Genomic DNA, 17,670 nt, shown 5'->3' on the forward strand with positions numbered 1-17,670 from the left:
CGTACCTGTTGGGAGAGGTGCTGCTGGTTCTTCTTTCATGGACCAATGGGATGGCAGACAACTCTTTGTAAGCACAATGTCATCCAGGGCAATATCACCACGGTGTCCTTCCCCAACTCTACCTTCAAATTTGAGTTGGAAGTCTTCATCGCCAGACAGTGATATTTCTTTCCGCTGCCAGAAATTGCCCTGTTCTACAGTGAGGTTAAGTAGGACCTTCGTTTGGTTTGAGATGGACACCTGGCTCAAGGTGAGTGCCCCAATGCCATTTCCATACATGTGATAATGAAAAATTATCTGTAACCAAAAACAGGAATATTATATATAAATAGTACAATTGATTCCATTTTACTTTCAAGTATATCATATTGTTCTCTCCTTCATTAACAGAGTCAAAGGAACACGAGATCTGCATATCCTAATGTTCTGTGAGTACTCTAATACTGAGTGAGGTTAGGCCCACCTTAAATCCTAAGCTATAATACATGGGAGACAGTGTAGTCAGAATCAAATAGAAATTTAGGTGGGAAAAAAATGAGCAGATTTTATTTTCTTTCTCTGACTTCTAAATGCATAATTCCTCAATAAACTCTTAAACTCCACTGTCAAAGGAATAAAATAGCATTAAAAATTGATCCATCATTTAAAGACTTTTCATGATTAAGCAATAGCAGGAACTAAAGAAGAACATTTCCAGTCTCATAAACCTTAAATCATTTTCTTTGAAAGAGTATTCTGTTGCTTATTCTAATACATTCTTGTACTTGGAACACATTTTTTAGTTCCACAAGATCTTTAGGGCTCCACCATATACCACAAAACCACCAAACAGAAGCTATCCAAATTTAGTTGAAATGCTAAGAACATGATCTAGGATAGCAACCTTGGGCACTTCCCCCCAAGAAAAATTAACAGAAATATTTCCAAGGATTAACATTTCAGTGTTTCAAAGGTGGAGTTCACCAGATTTTTACTAACAGTTACACTGAAGGGAAAATTCAGGGAGAAATTCTAGGAGAAAAAAACAGTGCAGGTTAGAAACAGTAAGAACTCAGAGCATTTTAAAGCTTTTGTCTTGTCATTTGTATGAATGAGGGAACACAGCAAAGGTGAGTGATCTCCACACAGGAAAAAGACATTTCTGAACACTAGCAGTCAGCGATGTTATTCTCTAGAGAAAGAAAAAAATGAATGTGCTTAAAGGGTAAAGTATATGATTAAATAATATATGCAATGCATACTTCAGAAAGCATCAATTTAACATAGGCAAGCCATGTGCAAGTGACTCTACTCAGATCTCCTAGTTGATGGTGTTCTTCTAGGATCCAAAATTATTCTTCTGTTGATAGACCTTTCCAACATCAGCTCTGTGACCATTATGACATGCTCTGGGAGAGGACCCATGAAATCTGGGTTCTGTGACTCGACTAAGAAACATAAGGGGCCCAAGGACAACCTCTTGACCAGCAACAACCAGCCCCAGAAGAAATGGTATGATGGGCATCACACACGGCTATGTGGAGCCCCTGCTGCCACAGAGATGGTCTTTCTAGTGCTCTGCCTTGTTTTGTCTGATTTGAACAACAAATCTGAGGTCTATGTTTCATGTCACAGTAAACACTTCCCTACCTTTTTGAGGACATTTGTTGAATGATCCCATCTGGTTAACATGCAAACAAGCATAAAAACGCCTCCATTTCTATAGAAAACATTTGACAACAACATAGTCTAGTTGCAGGGCACTGTGAGGGAATAAAAGTCTTCTAAGCACCAAATTCTTCTGACGAGGCTCTTTCACTAGAAATTTCAGAGTTACTCAAAGGTCCCCATCTCTTCCCTCCTCAATCTGTCTCATCCCTCCCACTACCTATCCCTCAAAAGGAAGAAAAATCTTCAATTTGATTTTTTTTCTGCTTGAAGGTATTCCACAAGGTCAAGTGACAGAAAGGATTTTCATGAAAATCCAGGTCACTCTGCTTACCCGATATACATATTTTTTATATGAGAGACACAATCATTCCCAGCATGACCTTTCCTCACTTCTTTGTATTCAATCTATATCATAAATATTCATAAAATGAACCATTCATCATTAATTTTTTGACATTTCTTCTAGGCATATTTCATTATTCTCACACAGATGTTTAAAACAGTGGGGACTACAGTTCCAGGACCAGGGAAAGAGAGAGATGGATGAAATCCTTATTTGCTACAGTATGAAAAACAAATCTTTTTCAGCATTTTCAGACAAAGTCTAAATAGAAAAGTTGAGAAGTTAAGCTAGAATTCTATATGGTTTATGCTTAATTTTTAATTAGCTTTCTAAGACTAAAACACATTTGCAAATTTCAGGGTATCTACAGATACAGAAAGAGAGATTTATAGATAAAGACTAGGCATATAAAATCTGGTGTGTTTGGGTTTGATTTTTGAGAAAATACCAAGTAATTTGGAAAACAACAAAAACAAACAAGAAATGTATTTGATTAAAACTCATTTTCTTTGGCCAAACTAATTACATAAAGTTTAATGTTATTCTGTATGATTTGTTATATCTGCTCGAGACTGCTGAGTTATCTCTCTAAAACTCTGATCTGATCATGTCACTTCTCTTGCAGAAAATTCTATCAAATGCACCTGAAGAGATAAGAGAAATGAGGTTACCCCCTGAGAGTTAAACTATAAAATCAACTTAAGACGAGACAGAAAAACTTCCAATACAAGCTAAAGACTTAACTTCTATTAAGACCATGACAATGGTAGGAAGAGAAGGCTGATCAGCACAAAACAGAGGAGCAAGCATCTGTAATGGGTGCAGGCAATGTGGGGAGCCTTTGAGCAAAGGCTAAAAACAACTCCTTCCAAGGGGTAGGGCTCTCACTATTGTGGAGTCAGGTACACAAGAATATTATAATTTGAAGACAACAAAGATTAAATCACATTATTGTCTCCCAGCCCGATTCTTTGATCAACTTTCTGGACGTCATCTGCTTTCCTTTCAGTGTTCAGACACTGGAGAACATGCCAGTCAGAATACATGTATTCAGATCTTATGGAGATCACATTTCTCATTGTAAATATAAATAAATGGCACATTTATTCATGTACCATTCTCTTGTAAGCAAGATTCTTGAGAAGTCACCTCTGAATGTTTCATTTACATTGTATGTAAAGCTAAGTTTAGTTCCTAACTCAGCTGGCTCAAATCCTTCATGAAATTAAAGACCACCCATCAATAAAGAAAAAGTAGAGGACCTGAAAATACACACTCATCATAGGAGGCTGCTTGTCCTGAAGAACCATACAATCCTATTTATGATTTTAATAGTACAAATGATTTCCTTAAGTTTCCATAGGATAGTGGCCAAACCATCTTTTCTTCTTGTCTACAGAAAGTCTCCCTTTTTAAGGGATAATTTGAGCCTTTCCTTTTCCATAAAGACTCTTCAACCATTTTATAGTAGCTCCAACTACCTCTGATACTCATTCTTGGAAATATGTAACTATCTTCTACTTGTTGAATTTTCCGATGACAGAATTCTCATATTCCCAAATAAGTACTAAATTCCTTGAGTGGAAGCAACTTGATTTTACTTTTCTACTATCCATAGTGACGGATAATACCCATGAAGCTTCCCAGTGGTGTCCGAAATTAGAATATCTATGGAATTGATTGATACGATAAATTCTTCCCACAGTTCTAACCATCCTTCCCTTTTCTCCTTACTTCACTTTCTCCTTCCCATACATATCCCAGGTTGAGTAAATTTAAAGTCGGCTTTTGTCTGGTCCTGGCCCTTCCATTTTTCTCTATTAGCTCTATCAGCAGTCGCTTACAGTATTTGTTTTGCTTCATTTTTTTTCCATACCTTGCAGTTTTTGCTTCTTCTACTTATGACTGGGCTTGAGATTCTGGCTGCTCTCATGGGCTGCTGAGGGAACAAGCTCTTTATAAAGATGTAATGACCAGAGGAGTTCCGGAAGGTGTGATCAGCAGCTGGTTCCGTGCCTGCAGCAGGGATGCTGCTAGCTTTCAGATTCCAGTCAAAGTCATCATCCTGTTCCTGCTCCCAGGAACAAAGGTCAAATTCAAAATCACAGTGCCCACTGGAGGTACCTGGAAAACATTTCCCAATTTATGGTAGAGAGAAAAAGGAAATTAGCTGACTTTAGGACATACAATGCAAATTATAGTGATATTGACACATCATGGAATATTCAATACCTAAGAATAGTATCCTGACACTAGCATTAAAAGAGACTATTTTAAACCCATGTTTAGTAATTGATGTTTCAGCATTTCATCTTATTTGGAAAAGACTTAAATATCCAATGAATTTAACCCAATTTATCATTTAACTGAGCAAAACTTCCAAGTTTTAGGTTACCAAAGATTTTGAAAGCTATTTAACAGTCTATAAACCTTTTTTTATCTTTCAGCCCACTTGTTCTTTTTTTAAAATTTTTTAAATGTCTACCTATTTTTGAGAGAGACAGAGTGCAAGCAGGGGGAGAGCAGAGAGAGAGAGAGGGAGACACAGAATCTGAAGCAGGTTCTAGGCTATCAGCACAAACCCCAATGCAGGGCTCAAACTGACAAACCTTGAGATCGTCATGACCTGAGCAGAAGTCGGACGCTTAACTGATCCATCCAGGTGCCCATCCACCCTCAAGTTCTTAACAATTACCCATGAAAATGTCCTGAGACAAAATAAACCATTATCTTAAGTTATTTTTGCTGGCAATTTGCACCAGGTACAACATGAATTCAACTAATAAATTCAGATAGAATAAAAGCTGATTATCCAGAAAGGCTTGGGGAGACACAGGAGTAGAGCAGCTCACAATTGGTTACTACTTAGTTTTTATTGGGAACTAAGGTTTCTAAGAGTTAAAATTCTGGTAAGTGTAATTAAAATTCTAGAATGGATAAGGGAAGCACTATGTATTTTGGAAAGTAAGATGCATAAGAAAGGCATAAGCAATGAAATATATTTTTGTTAAGGGGAAAGAGTAATTTTGTCTTAAAACGAGACTAGCTATTTAAATAGAGAAGGCTTACAATAAAATCTGAATTGAAACTTGTGAAACGTTTGTGAAGGGGAATCTTTGGAAAAAAATTTATCCAGGGTTAGAATGGACAATAATTGGAATAAATGAACTTTATTTTATTTTATTTTTTTTATTTTAGAGGGAGAGAGAATGGAAGAGGGTTAGAATGAAAGAGAGAGAGAGAGACTGACACTCAGTGCAGAGCCCAACGCGGGGCCCAATGTGGACTCAACAAAGGACTTAACCCCATGACGTTGATATCATGAACTGAGATGAAATCAAGATTGGGATGCTCAACCAGCTGAGCCACTCAGGCACCCCAGAATAAATGAATTTTTAAAGTACACTGCTATAAATTTGAAATCTGGCTTTCTCTCTGCCAAATAGGTTTCTTGGATTACTTCTCTGTTCTTAGTAAGAAACTGTAAGTAAAGTTTCCATTTTGTCTTTATCAGTTCTTTAATTACATGAAACAGTTAAAACTTAGCAAAATAAAAGGAGCAAAGTTTTGCTAACAGCGAGACAAGCCAATGCTTTTGCGTTTGGAATCCCTTGTTGCCAGCTTGGTTAAATAAATAATGAAACAAGTTTTATAGTGATCTTTGATCCTATTTAGGTATGTGCTTTAGAACCTTCTGATATTTTATAACAAACTTCCCAAAAATTCATAATTCTCAGTAAAGTCTTTTTGACTACAAAAAAAAAGTATGTGCGCACACACACACGTATGCACAAACACACATGTACGTGCACACACACACACACACAAGCACACACAATTTTAGTTTCCTACAGAAAGCTATTTCCGTGGCTTGTACAAGTCTATTTCTCTACAAATCTGGTTCCCAGGCTCAAAATCAATAAGAAGATACTTTAGCATTACACACACATTTCTTCCCCCAAACACCTATTTGATCAATGTAATTTATTTCTTCTCTCTTCTCATCTTTGCTCCTCGGGCCCTGGTAGAGAATTTAGGAAGTTTCTTGTTCTACTCAATACAGCTTGGCTTGGAAACCGCTGCCTAAAGCAAAAGTTATTAATCATTGCAATTGTTTTTAAAACATAATCCTTATTTTAGAGATGAGAAAATTGTGCAACAGAAAGGTAAAGAGTGTATTAATTGGAATTTATAATAAGCTGCAGAAATTAAAAATGTTAATTTGCACAAAATAGCAACTATCTCCCAGGTTCTTAAAATTATTTCATTACTAACATTGCTTAAGTCTTTTCTTCCACTTCCAGGACAGCAAGAATTATTGAGTTCGACTATGACCTTATTGATTTTCTGCCTGCTGGGTCTATCCATTTCTGATACATGAGGGTGGAAACCTCCAACTACAATAGTGAGCCCATCGATTCTCCTTGCAATTCCGTTAGGTTTTTGTCTCATGTTGTTTGACATTCTATTGTCAGGTTCATACACATTAGGGATTGTCATGCCGCCTTGGGGAATGACTCCTTTACTATTATGTAATACCTTTATTTACCCTTGGTTACTCTTAAAAGCTTTTATTTTACCTTCACTCTCCAAAGCTTTCTTTCCCTTATGCAAATCTGAGTTTCTAATCTATACCGTTTTTCAATCCTCTAAAAACAAAGAAGGTTTTCTGGCAAAAAAAAAAAAAAAATTCCCTCAGTCTGTGTTTGTCTGAGAAAATTTTTGTTGACTCTTCACTTTCAAAGGAAAATTTCAGAATACGAAATCTAGGTTGGTAATTTGTTGTTATTGTTGTTCCCCCCACACACACACACAACATCTTAAATATTTCACTCTTTCTATTTACTTGCATAATTTCTGAGACATCAAGTGTAATCCTTACCTTTGTTTCTCTATAGTAAAAGTGTCTTATCCCTCGGACTTCTCTCAGGATTTTACTTTGATTTTCTGTGGCTTGAAAATGATTTACCTAGGTGTAGTTGTTGTGTTTTATTTGGGGGGGGGTGTTGTGGGGGGTTTTGGTATTTATCCTGCTTCATAGTTTCTGCGCATCTGGATCTGTGGTTTTGCATCCAACATTAATTTGGGGAAATTCTCAGTCATTATTCTTTCAAATATTTCTTCTGTTCCTTTCTCTCTTTCTTCTCCATGTGATACTCCCACTAAGCACATTACACCTTTTGTTGTAAAGTCCTTGGATATTCTGTTGTGTGTTCTCAGTCTTTGTTCTCTCCACTTTTCAGTTTTTGAGGTTTCTATTGTGATGGCCTCTAGCTCAGGTATTCCTCCACTGTGTCCGGGCTAATAAGCCCACCAAAGCCGTCCTTCACTTTTGTCACAGTGGGTTTTTTTTTCCCCTTTATTTTATTTTATTTCTTTATTTTTGTTACTGGATCAGATGATTTTTTTTTTTTATTCTCAAGTTAGTTAACATAGTTAACTTGGCTTCTGGAGTAGGGCCCAGTGATTCATCACTTACATATAACACCAAATGCTCATCCCAACAAGTGCCCTCCTTAATGCCCATCACCCAGTGCCTCCCCCGCCCCAGCAGCCCTCAGTTTGTTCTCTATATTTAAATGTCTCTTGCAGTTTGCTTCCCTCTCTGTTTTTATCTTGTTTTTCCTTCCCTCTCCCTATGACCTTCTGTTTCTTAAATTACACATCTGAGTAAAATTATATATTTATCTTCCTCTGACTTATTTCGCTTAGCGTAATACACTCTAGTTCCATCCATGTTGTTGCAAATGGAAAGATTTCATTCTTTTTCATTGCCAAGTAGTATTCCATTGTATATTTTGACCACATCTTAATCCATTCATCATCAGTTAATGGACATGTGGGCTCTTTCCATAATTTGGCTATTGTTGATAGTACTGCTATAAACATTGGGGTGCATGTGCCCTTTCAAAACAGCATTTCTGTATCCTTTGGATAAATTCCTAGCAGTATAATTCCTGGGTCGTAGGATTAGTTCTATTTTTAATTTTATGAGGAACTTCCATATTGTTTTCCAGAGTGGCTGTACCAGTTGGCATTCCCACCAACAGTGCAATAGGGTTTCCCTTTCTCCAAATCCTCTCCAACTTCTGTTGTTTCCTGAGTTGATAATTTTAGCCATTCTGACAGGTGTGAGGTGGTATCTCATCATGGCTTTGATTTGTATTTCCCTGATAATGAGTGACATTGAGCATCTTTTCATGTGTCTGTTAGCCATCTGGACGTCTTCTTTGGAAAAGTGTCTACTCATGTCTTCTGCCCATTTCTTCACTGGATTATTTGTTTTTCAGGTGTTGAGTTTGGTAAGTTCTTTATAGATTTTGGATACTAATCCTTTATCTGATATGTCATTTGCAAATACCTTCTCCCATTCAGTTGGTTGCCTTTTAGTTTTGATGATTGTTTCCTTTGCTGTACAGAAGCTTTTTATCTTGATGAGGTCCCAACAGTTCATTTTTGCTTTTTTTCCCTTGCCTTCAGAGACATGTCAAGTAAGAAGTTGCTGTGGCCGAGGTCAAAGAAGTTGCTGCCTGTCTTCTCCTGTAGGATTTTGATGGTTTCCTGTCTCACATTTAGGTCTTTCATCCATTTTGAGTTCATTTTCATGTATGGTGTCACAGTGTTTTTGATTGCTAGGATTTCTTTCCGATTCTTTCTTAAGATCTCCATCTCTCTGTTTACATTGCCCACCTTTTATTGCATGCTCTTTTATCCACTAGAGGACTTAGCATATAGTTTTAAATTCCTGGCCTGATAATTCCAACACCCCTGCCATGTCTCTTTCTGATGCTTCTTCTGTCTCTTCAAAGTATAGTTTTTTTGTTTTGTGTGCTTTTTGCCTTTCAGTATATGCCTTGAGATATTTTCTTAATAGCTGGACATGATATATTAGGTAAAAGAAACTGCTTTAAATAGCCCTTTAATGTGGGGAAAGGGGATATTCTATGATTCTGTTATTAGTTCTCAGTCTTTCAATGAACCTATACCTCTGGACTATGAAATTCACAAGTGTTTCTCAGATTTTTTTCTCCCCCCTTACATGGAACAGTATAACTAGAAAGGTGTAGCACTGGATATTTCCCTTCCACAAAGTCAGTTAGGCTCTGATAATACCCTGGCAGTTTAGAATTTCATTATCTGAGGGAAGACCTTGTTAGGAACAACAGAGTTCTGTCTAATATATATATATACATGTATATATGCATATATATATATATGCATATATACATGTATACATATACATGTATATATGCATATATATATGTGTGTGTATATGTATATATACATATATGTATGTATATACATATATGTATATATATGTATATGTAGGTATATATATTTGAGAGAGAGAGTGAAAGACTGTGCATGAGCAGGGGAGAGAAGCAGAGGGAGAGAGAATATTCAGCATGCTCCAAGCTCAGTACAGAGCCTGACATGGGCCTCAATCCCACAAACCATGAGATCATGACCTGAACTGATATCAAGAGTCGGACACTCAACCAACTGAGCCACACCTTATAAGGTATCCCTAGAAGGGGGTTTCCTGAAGGTTTTCACTCAGGCTTGTCCACACGGCAATGCCAGAACTTCATCAGCATCATTTCACCTTTTCCTACCCAGGTGCGGGTTCCTTTAGTGGATTCTTCTCCTAAGTGCCAGGTCTGATAATATGTGACTCCCTGTGTTCACTTGCCTCTCTCCGATCTTGGGACAGCAATTTGCTCTGTGTCCTCCCCTCTCTTATGGATTGAATAAGACTTGTTGATCTTTCGGTCTGTTCAGGCTTTGCCTTGTTAGAAGAGAGCTGTGAGTTCCAATTTCATCATACACCAAGCTAGACTATAGGAATTACACAAACATCTTCCTATAATTTTGCTGGTAAATTATAAAGCTAATAATGTAAGTGAAGATGTTGTAAAACTGAGCATTCTGCTACTAAGAGTTTGTATCTTATAAAATTATATTCAGGATACTTTCCATGTTCTTTATTTTTAAATATATATGCATGATGCAGCATACAGCCCATGAGTGATTCATTTGATCATACGTAATAAAATGAACTATTTAGAATTCTTTGATAATAGTAATTCTTTATTAAGTTCTCCCTGAATATTAAACTGAAAATGAAAATCTTGAAAACCATAATTATAGGTGAGATGGTACCCAAAAACTAAAAATACTTAAGAAGAACCTAACTTGTAACACATCAATAAGTATTTATATAAAGATTTATCTCTTTAAAAAAAAAAGCTTATTTGGGGCGCCTGGTGGCTCAGCCCGTTAAGCATCCAATTTCAGCTCAGGTCATGATCTCAGGATTTGCAGGTTCGAGCCTGGTGTTGGGCTCTGTGCTGACAACTCAGAGCCTGGAGCCTGCTTCAGATTCTGTGTCTTCCTCTCTCTCTCTGCCCCTCCCCTGCTCGTGCTGTCTCTGTCTCTCAGAAATAAATAAACAATAAAAAATAAATTTTTTTAAAAAAGAAAGCTTATTTGAACAAGTACCCAAAAAATCTCCGGAAAGTTAATGTAAATGAGAATAGGAATGATTCTGGCAACAAAGCTCTCAGGGACCTGTGCTCTTAAGTGCACATGCCAAAGGAAAGCAGGTGCACATCCCAGCTGAAGCCACAGCCATTCTGGGACAAAGATTCTACACTATTCTTTTTCTTCTCTTTTTAAATGTTTATTTATTTAGAGAGTGCATGCACACAAGCAGGAGAGGGACAGAGAGAGAAGGAGACAGAAAGTCCCAAGCAGCTTCCGCACTGCCAGCACAGAGCCAGACCCTGGGCTTGATCTCACAGGCCCTGAGATCATAACGTGAGCCAAAATCAAGAGTCAGTCACTTAGCTGACTGAGCCACCCAGGCACCCCCTACACTGTTCTATAACAAAAAACTCTTTCAGAATTTCCAGTTATGCTAGGCATCAAATTATGTCTTTATGGACTTATTCTTACAATTAGCATAGGTCAGAATAAATGAAATACACAAAATACCTTCTATGTTATTTGTACCTAATAAGGTGGAAAATTTTAAAACACATGGGCTTTATCATTATTTCAATACCATTTTGGAGTGTAAAGACCACTAAGATGAAAGTTAACTTGGGGTACCTGGGTGGCTCAGTCAGTTAAGCATCTGACTTCAACTCAGGTCATGATCTCACGCTTCATGAGTTCAAGTCCCACATTGGGTTCTGTGCTGACAGCTCAGAGCCTGGAACCTGCTTTGGATTCTGTGTCTCTCTCTTTGCCCCTCCCCAGCTCACACTCTGTCTCTCTCTCTCTCTCAAAAATAAGCATTAAAAAAAATTTTTTTTAAGTTAACTTTATCACAACTTCCAGGAAAAAGAAAAAAAACCACTTGCCAAACAATGAAAATACCATTTTCAGTTTTTGAGATAATTAAAAATTAATAAACTTAAAAGGCATCAAGACTAATGTGCTTTTAAAAATAGTTTAACAGCCAGGCTAACACTGATTTCTAATATTTTCAAGGATACAGAATTTTCTGCCATAATTCTGTCACCAAATGAACAAGATGGCATTTACAATCCAATTGCTGATTCAACTTTAAATCTGTATTTGAGGGGCACCTGGGTGGTTCAGTTGGTTGAGCAACTCATGTCATGATCTCAGTTTTGTGGGTTCAAGCCCCCATGTCAGGCTCTGTGCTGACGGTATGGAATGCGCTTGGGATTCTCTGTCTCTCCTCACTCTCTGCCCCTCCCCCACTTGTGCTGTCTCTGTCCCTCTCAAAATAAATAAATAAATTTTAAAAAAAAGAAATAAAATAAAGTTACATTTGAAACTTATTTCGGTAATTTACTCTTTCTGAGAATAGACTGTACACAGCCTGTTAGCTCAGAATTCTAAAGTTCTCCTATGTATCTTTTCAGAGATCTGGGAGGTAAAAATATTCAGCATCATGTTTAGAATCTGAATAGTTATCTTAAGCATTATAAAATGAAGTGACTAATTCAGTTGACCTTGTATTGGAAAATTTAGCAGCCCATGAAGACTAGATTGCCATATAGACCAGCATCTAGAAAGGCCACTTGTATAAAAAATGATGTGTGCTGTTGAAAAACAGATCTGTTCTGTTTTTAAAATCATACAAATGCTGCTACATGAATCTCTATCATTTAAATTCTGTATTTCTTTTGAAATTTACTATAGTTTTGAGGACGTGTTTCCTTGGAAAGTTTAATTGTAACCTATCAGTGTGGAAAATACAATAAGCAGGCCTAAGTACTTTGGATTTCACATCACTGTGGCGAGAGGGAATAACTTATAATTTCATATTGCACAATTTCCCATGGATGCCAAGTGAGGAAAGCAGCAAACAGTCTTCCGTGAAGATGCCAATTCCTGTCATTTCATGGAGCAATTAATGCCAGTGCCAGGCAGGTGTGCCATCAAGAAGAAAATGACCACCTTTGTCTACAGCTGTATCATCAATCAAACCAGTTTCTAGCTTTCTAAATGCTATCATTTTTCCATCTATCACTATCTTCAGGAGCATAAAATATTGGTTTCATTAAAAAAAATTCTTAATTTTGGAAGACCATAACCTAATTCTTTTTAAGACCCAACTAGCGAATTCCTAAAATTAAGTTCTCACCATTCTATTCAATCATTCATTTAATATAAATTTATTGAGCATATGCTATAAGTAAAGCACATTTAGGAAGATAAAAACACTGACTGGAAGGGGGGCTACCGTGCACTGACCATGTGTGTCGGGTGCTAAGCATTCTCCTTATTTGTGTTATTTTATTTAAGTCCCACAAAATCTGAATATAATAGTCGTTATTCTTCTTTTGCTTGATGAGAAAGCTGAAGTTCAGAGTATGATCCTAGGCAAAGTATCACACTGTAAGTAGCAGGGCTATGAGTTGAAGAATGACAATGATGGAACCCTGTACTACTACTCCCCTTTATACTGTGGTATGCAGCACTCCAGGGTGAAGGCTTCACCAAAAAAAAAAAAATTGACAACTACTACAGGATAAGAGAATGTGTCTATGAGGAAATTCTTGAAGGGATCTCTTTGTCTATAGGTAGGCAGCCATGAAAATATGGCGGTTATCCACTTTGGCTTGATTTTTCTTGAGATAGCATGGCATAGTTTATCAATTCTTTGTTCATCTAAATATGAATGTCTTCGGGCACCTGGGTGGCTCAGTCAAACATCTGGCTTTGGCTCAGGTCATAATCTCATGATTCAGTTTGTGAGTTTCAGCCCCACGTCAGGCTCTGCGCTGACAGCACAGAGCCTGCTTTGGGTTCTCTGTCTCGCTCTTTCTCTGCCCCTCCCCTTCTCTCTCTCTCTTTCTCTCTCTCTCTCTCTCTCTCTCTCTCTCTCTCAAAATAAATAAATAAATAAACATTTAAATATGAATGTCCTGCGGATGCCAATTTGCCATCCAAAGGAAGAAGTTTCTGCAGTCAAATGAGTATGATGAATCTTATAAATTATATCCCTCTTTGGGAGATTTAAAAACACACTAGTATATTATTAACACACTAACTCTAAGAATTCCCACAGTATGGAAACTATTTCTTTATATAAAAAAATATTTTTAAACTTATCTAAGGAGGCGGTGTACTTTTTTTCCTTTTTTTTTTTTTTTTACTTATTTGTTTAATAGAACCAAGAATATCATGTCGATTGCTACCGTGGTGATGCATAGGACAAGTTTTACAAATACTATTATTAAAAGAAAAAAGAAAAAAAAGCGTAATTTGAGAAATTAGTTTCCAGTTCTAAATGGGGTAACTTCTTGGCCGTGTGACCTTAGGGAATGCATTAGTTTCTTAGCACTCACATAACAAAGTACAACAAAAAGGGCAGCTGTAAACAACCAAGATTTATTCCCTCAAAGTTGCTAAGGTTAGAAGTCTGATATCAATGTGTCTACAGTAGCATGATCTCCCTGATGGCCCTTCCTTGTCTCTTTGCATTTCTTGCTTACCAGCAATGTGAGCATCCCTTGGCTTGGTTTGTACATACATCCCTCCAATCACATGGCATTCTTCCCTGTGTGTTCCCACCCCATCTTCCCCCATCTTCCCTCTGGGTGCCTATGTCCAAATTTCCTTCCTCTTAAAAGAATGCCAGTCACTGGGTCAGGGCTTATTTTAACCTAGCATGAACTCATTTTAACTCAGTACATCTGCAAAGACCCTGCTTCCAACTAAGGTCACGTTCACAGGTCTTTGGTGGACATGAGTTTGGGGGAGCCACTATACAGGGCTGGAATGTTTACATTGTTTTATGTTATTCTCTTGGGCTTTTGAGATATATAATCATATCTTTAGAAAATTATTACGATTTAGTGTTACTATATTTTATTTTATGCCTTACATACTGACTAGAACCAGAACAAGAATATTAAATAATAACATCAATAGTAAGTACTCTTGATATAACCTTGATTTGAATGAAAATACTTCCATTCATTCCTTCACATTCATATCAGTTATGATATTTTCACTACTTCCTTTAAATAGGGTAAGACCCTCACCTCAAAGAGTATGATATAATGATTCTGTTGCTGAATTTGGTTTGCTAGCATGTTAAGTTCTTCTACATTTATATTCACAGGCAGCTTGAACTATAGTTTTCTTACTTTTCTAATTTTTGGAGGCTTCATTATCAGTGATATATTAGCTTCATAAAATAAATTTAGTCATTTTATATGGTTAGAATAGCTTCTTTGGCCATTATCAGGTCATTAAAATGTGATAGAACTCAGTAGTATCTATCTCGAGAGACAAAACTGAAGGACGTTTGTTGATAACTTTATTTGATAGTTAATAGTCTGTTGAGGTTTTCTGCTTCATTAGTTAATTTTGGTCATTTTTCTCATAGAAAATTAACTATTTCATTGACATCTTCAAACTTTCACAGAGTTATTGGTCTCTACGTGGTTATTAATTCCCCTTTAACAAGACTACATTATTTAAATGTTTTCCTCCTTTTTAAAACTAAACTTTGGTGTTTTAACATCTGTCTACTTTAAAAAACAACATACTTCTCTATTTATGATTTGAATTTTTTGTCTTCCAAACTAGTACTTCTTTCTCCTGAGTTTCTTTTTTTCTCTTTTTTCTCAGTTTCTTAATATTATTTCATTTCTTATAAGTTTTTATTTTTAAATAAACTCATATTTAAAGAAACATTGTAAGGGTAGCACAGTACCAGAAACCCTATTGATATTTAAATAATAGAAAGGAAAAACCAACATGAATAATACATTTATTCTAAAAAATCAACAACTTGGAAGAAATGAGAAAAATACCTGTAAAAACACCTTAAAACTGAAACAAATCTAAATGACACTCTATTAACAAAATTGAACTCAAAGTAAAACTTTTCCCACAAACCCAACTTTCATTTCAGATGGCTTGATGGGTAAAATCTACCAAACATTTAACGATGAAATGGTACCAACTGACACAAACTCTCAGGACATAAGGAAAAGAGAACTCTTCTCAACTCTCTTAAGAAGCCAGTATAATACCCATAACAAAGCCAGACAATCAACTACTAGAACAGAAATTTAGAGACTAATATCCCCCACAAACATAGGTGCAAAATCTTTAACAATACATTTTATCAAGAAATGTGTTTGACTTAGTGCTCAAAAATCAAATAATGTAATTCATCACTTTAACACAAAAGGAAAAAATATCATATGATGTCTTCATCTAGATGCAGGAAAGGCACTGATAAAATTCAAGACTTCTTAATGCAAAACTTGATGTAAACAAGCTATAGAAGGGAGCTCCCTCAAACTGAAAAAAGTGACCTGGGGAAAACATACAGGTCATGTCATATTTAAATGTGAAATATTGAATAATTTCACCCTAAGACTGGAAATAGGGTAAGGCAGTCCAAAAGCACCCCTTTTATTCAACAACTGTCCTGAAAGTTCTAGTAGCAGGTGTCCAAAGTAAACACCAAGAATAGTGGGACAGATCAATATCCTAACTCCTGATATGATGTACTGAGAAGGACCCATGATTATATCTGTGGTATTCGTGTTAAAACAGTGAATATTTTTCATAGTTATAAGATTGACAGAGATTATGACTGTGATATGACTATACTTGTGAATATTTCTATTTTTATGTTAATTCTTTCGTATTTTATTTCATGCATTTTGAAACTCTATTATACATGCACATTTCTGACATAACTTGATAATTACTTTGTGATAATACAATTTTCCTTTTACTATTTGTAATTTTTCAAAACTCGTATATCAATTTGGATACTCTGTACATATTATATTCACTATTTGTAACAGAACAATTTTATTTATTTATTTATTTATTTATTTATTTCATTTTATTTGTTCTCATAATAATTCTCTGAGAGAGAGTGGGGAAGGGATGGGCAGAGAGAGGAGAGAGAGAATCCCAAGCAGGCTCTGCACTGCTAGCACAGAGCCCAATGCAGGATTCAATCCCATGAACAATGAGATTCTGACCTGAGCCAAAATCAAGTCAGATGCTTACTGACTGAGCCACCCAGGCACCCCCGGAACCATTTCAAATATAAATTCAGTGATAGTTGGAAAGTAAAAGGTTAGAAAAATATTTATCAAATAGTTGTCTCATGCTTTTTTAACCAATCAGAAATGTTTACACTTTAATTGGTATGATTAGAATAGTTGCATTTGATATAATTAATGTTATAGAAAGATTTATCTTTTATTTTATTATATTTTTGTATTTAAAAACATTTTCGCATTTGTTTTTTATTATTCTATTTCTCCTGTGTTTTTAATTTTAATTCTTCATTCTCCATTTTAATTCTTCTATTTGGTTTTTATCTGTATCTCTTTACATTTTAGTGCTGGTCGAGTGATTGCATGTGCATACTTTACCATCACTATCTAGAGTTCATACTGTTCTTCATACAAAATTTAAAAACCTTGGTACATTTTAATTCCACTCACTTCCTGTTCCTTGAGCAATTTTTGTCATATTTATCTGCACTTGAATATAAAAGCTACAAAATATGTATGTTTTATTTAGAAAAGTCACATACCTCTTAAGGAAGTTAGGAAAAGAGAAAATGTGGTCTTGTATATTCACCCACATAATTATTATTTATATTTTTTTTCATTCCTTTCTGAAGATTCAAGTTTCAATCTGAAACTTTTAGCCATAAACACGTCCTTTAACATCTTTTACAATGAATGCTGATATCTCTTGCTGTTCATTTATTTAAAAATATCTTTTAAAAAACGTCTTCACTATGCCTTCATTATTGAAGGGTATTTTCTGTAGATACAAAACTCTATGTTGGTACGTCCTTTCCTCTTCCCCCATTTGAGTATTTAAATTCATTCTTCCAATATAATTAGGCCTTTTTTTTTTGTTTTTCTGATGAGAAGCTTTCAATCATAGGATTGTTAGATTATATATGAATTATTTTTCTAGTGTCTTCCAAGATATTCTCTTCATTTAAAATAAATTTTTATCAGTGAATTAGGAGGTACCAAGATGTACCAATTTTCATTTATGTTGTCTTGATCATCCTAATCACTTTAAGGTGATGTTTTCCACAAATTTGGAAAGATTTTGATAATTATTTGTTCAAATATTTTGCTGCCTCATTTTTCCTCATTCCCTTGTGTTGTTTCATGTACATGTACATA

The 17,670-nt window shown here is 35.8% G+C and overlaps 1 protein-coding gene across 3 annotated transcripts in view; it reads right to left on the minus strand.

Annotated features, from left to right (window-relative positions):
• Nucleotides 1-17,670, minus strand: part of MALRD1 (MAM and LDL receptor class A domain containing 1) — an 824,069-nt gene that overhangs the window by 425,050 nt on the left and 381,349 nt on the right. For all 3 annotated transcript variants that reach the window (XM_058681758.1, XM_058681759.1, XM_058681757.1), the window contains 2 exons: nt 3,870-4,117; nt 6-297 (listed from right to left, as the gene is read on the minus strand). In XM_058681758.1, the coding sequence (XP_058537741.1) occupies nt 6-297; nt 3,870-4,117 (540 nt within the window). The remainder of the gene's footprint in view (nt 1-5; nt 298-3,869; nt 4,118-17,670) is intronic.

The sequence above is a fragment of the Neofelis nebulosa genome, chromosome 8 (genome assembly GCF_028018385.1).
Source record: "Neofelis nebulosa isolate mNeoNeb1 chromosome 8, mNeoNeb1.pri, whole genome shotgun sequence".
Classification (NCBI taxonomy): domain Eukaryota; kingdom Metazoa; phylum Chordata; class Mammalia; order Carnivora; family Felidae; genus Neofelis; species Neofelis nebulosa.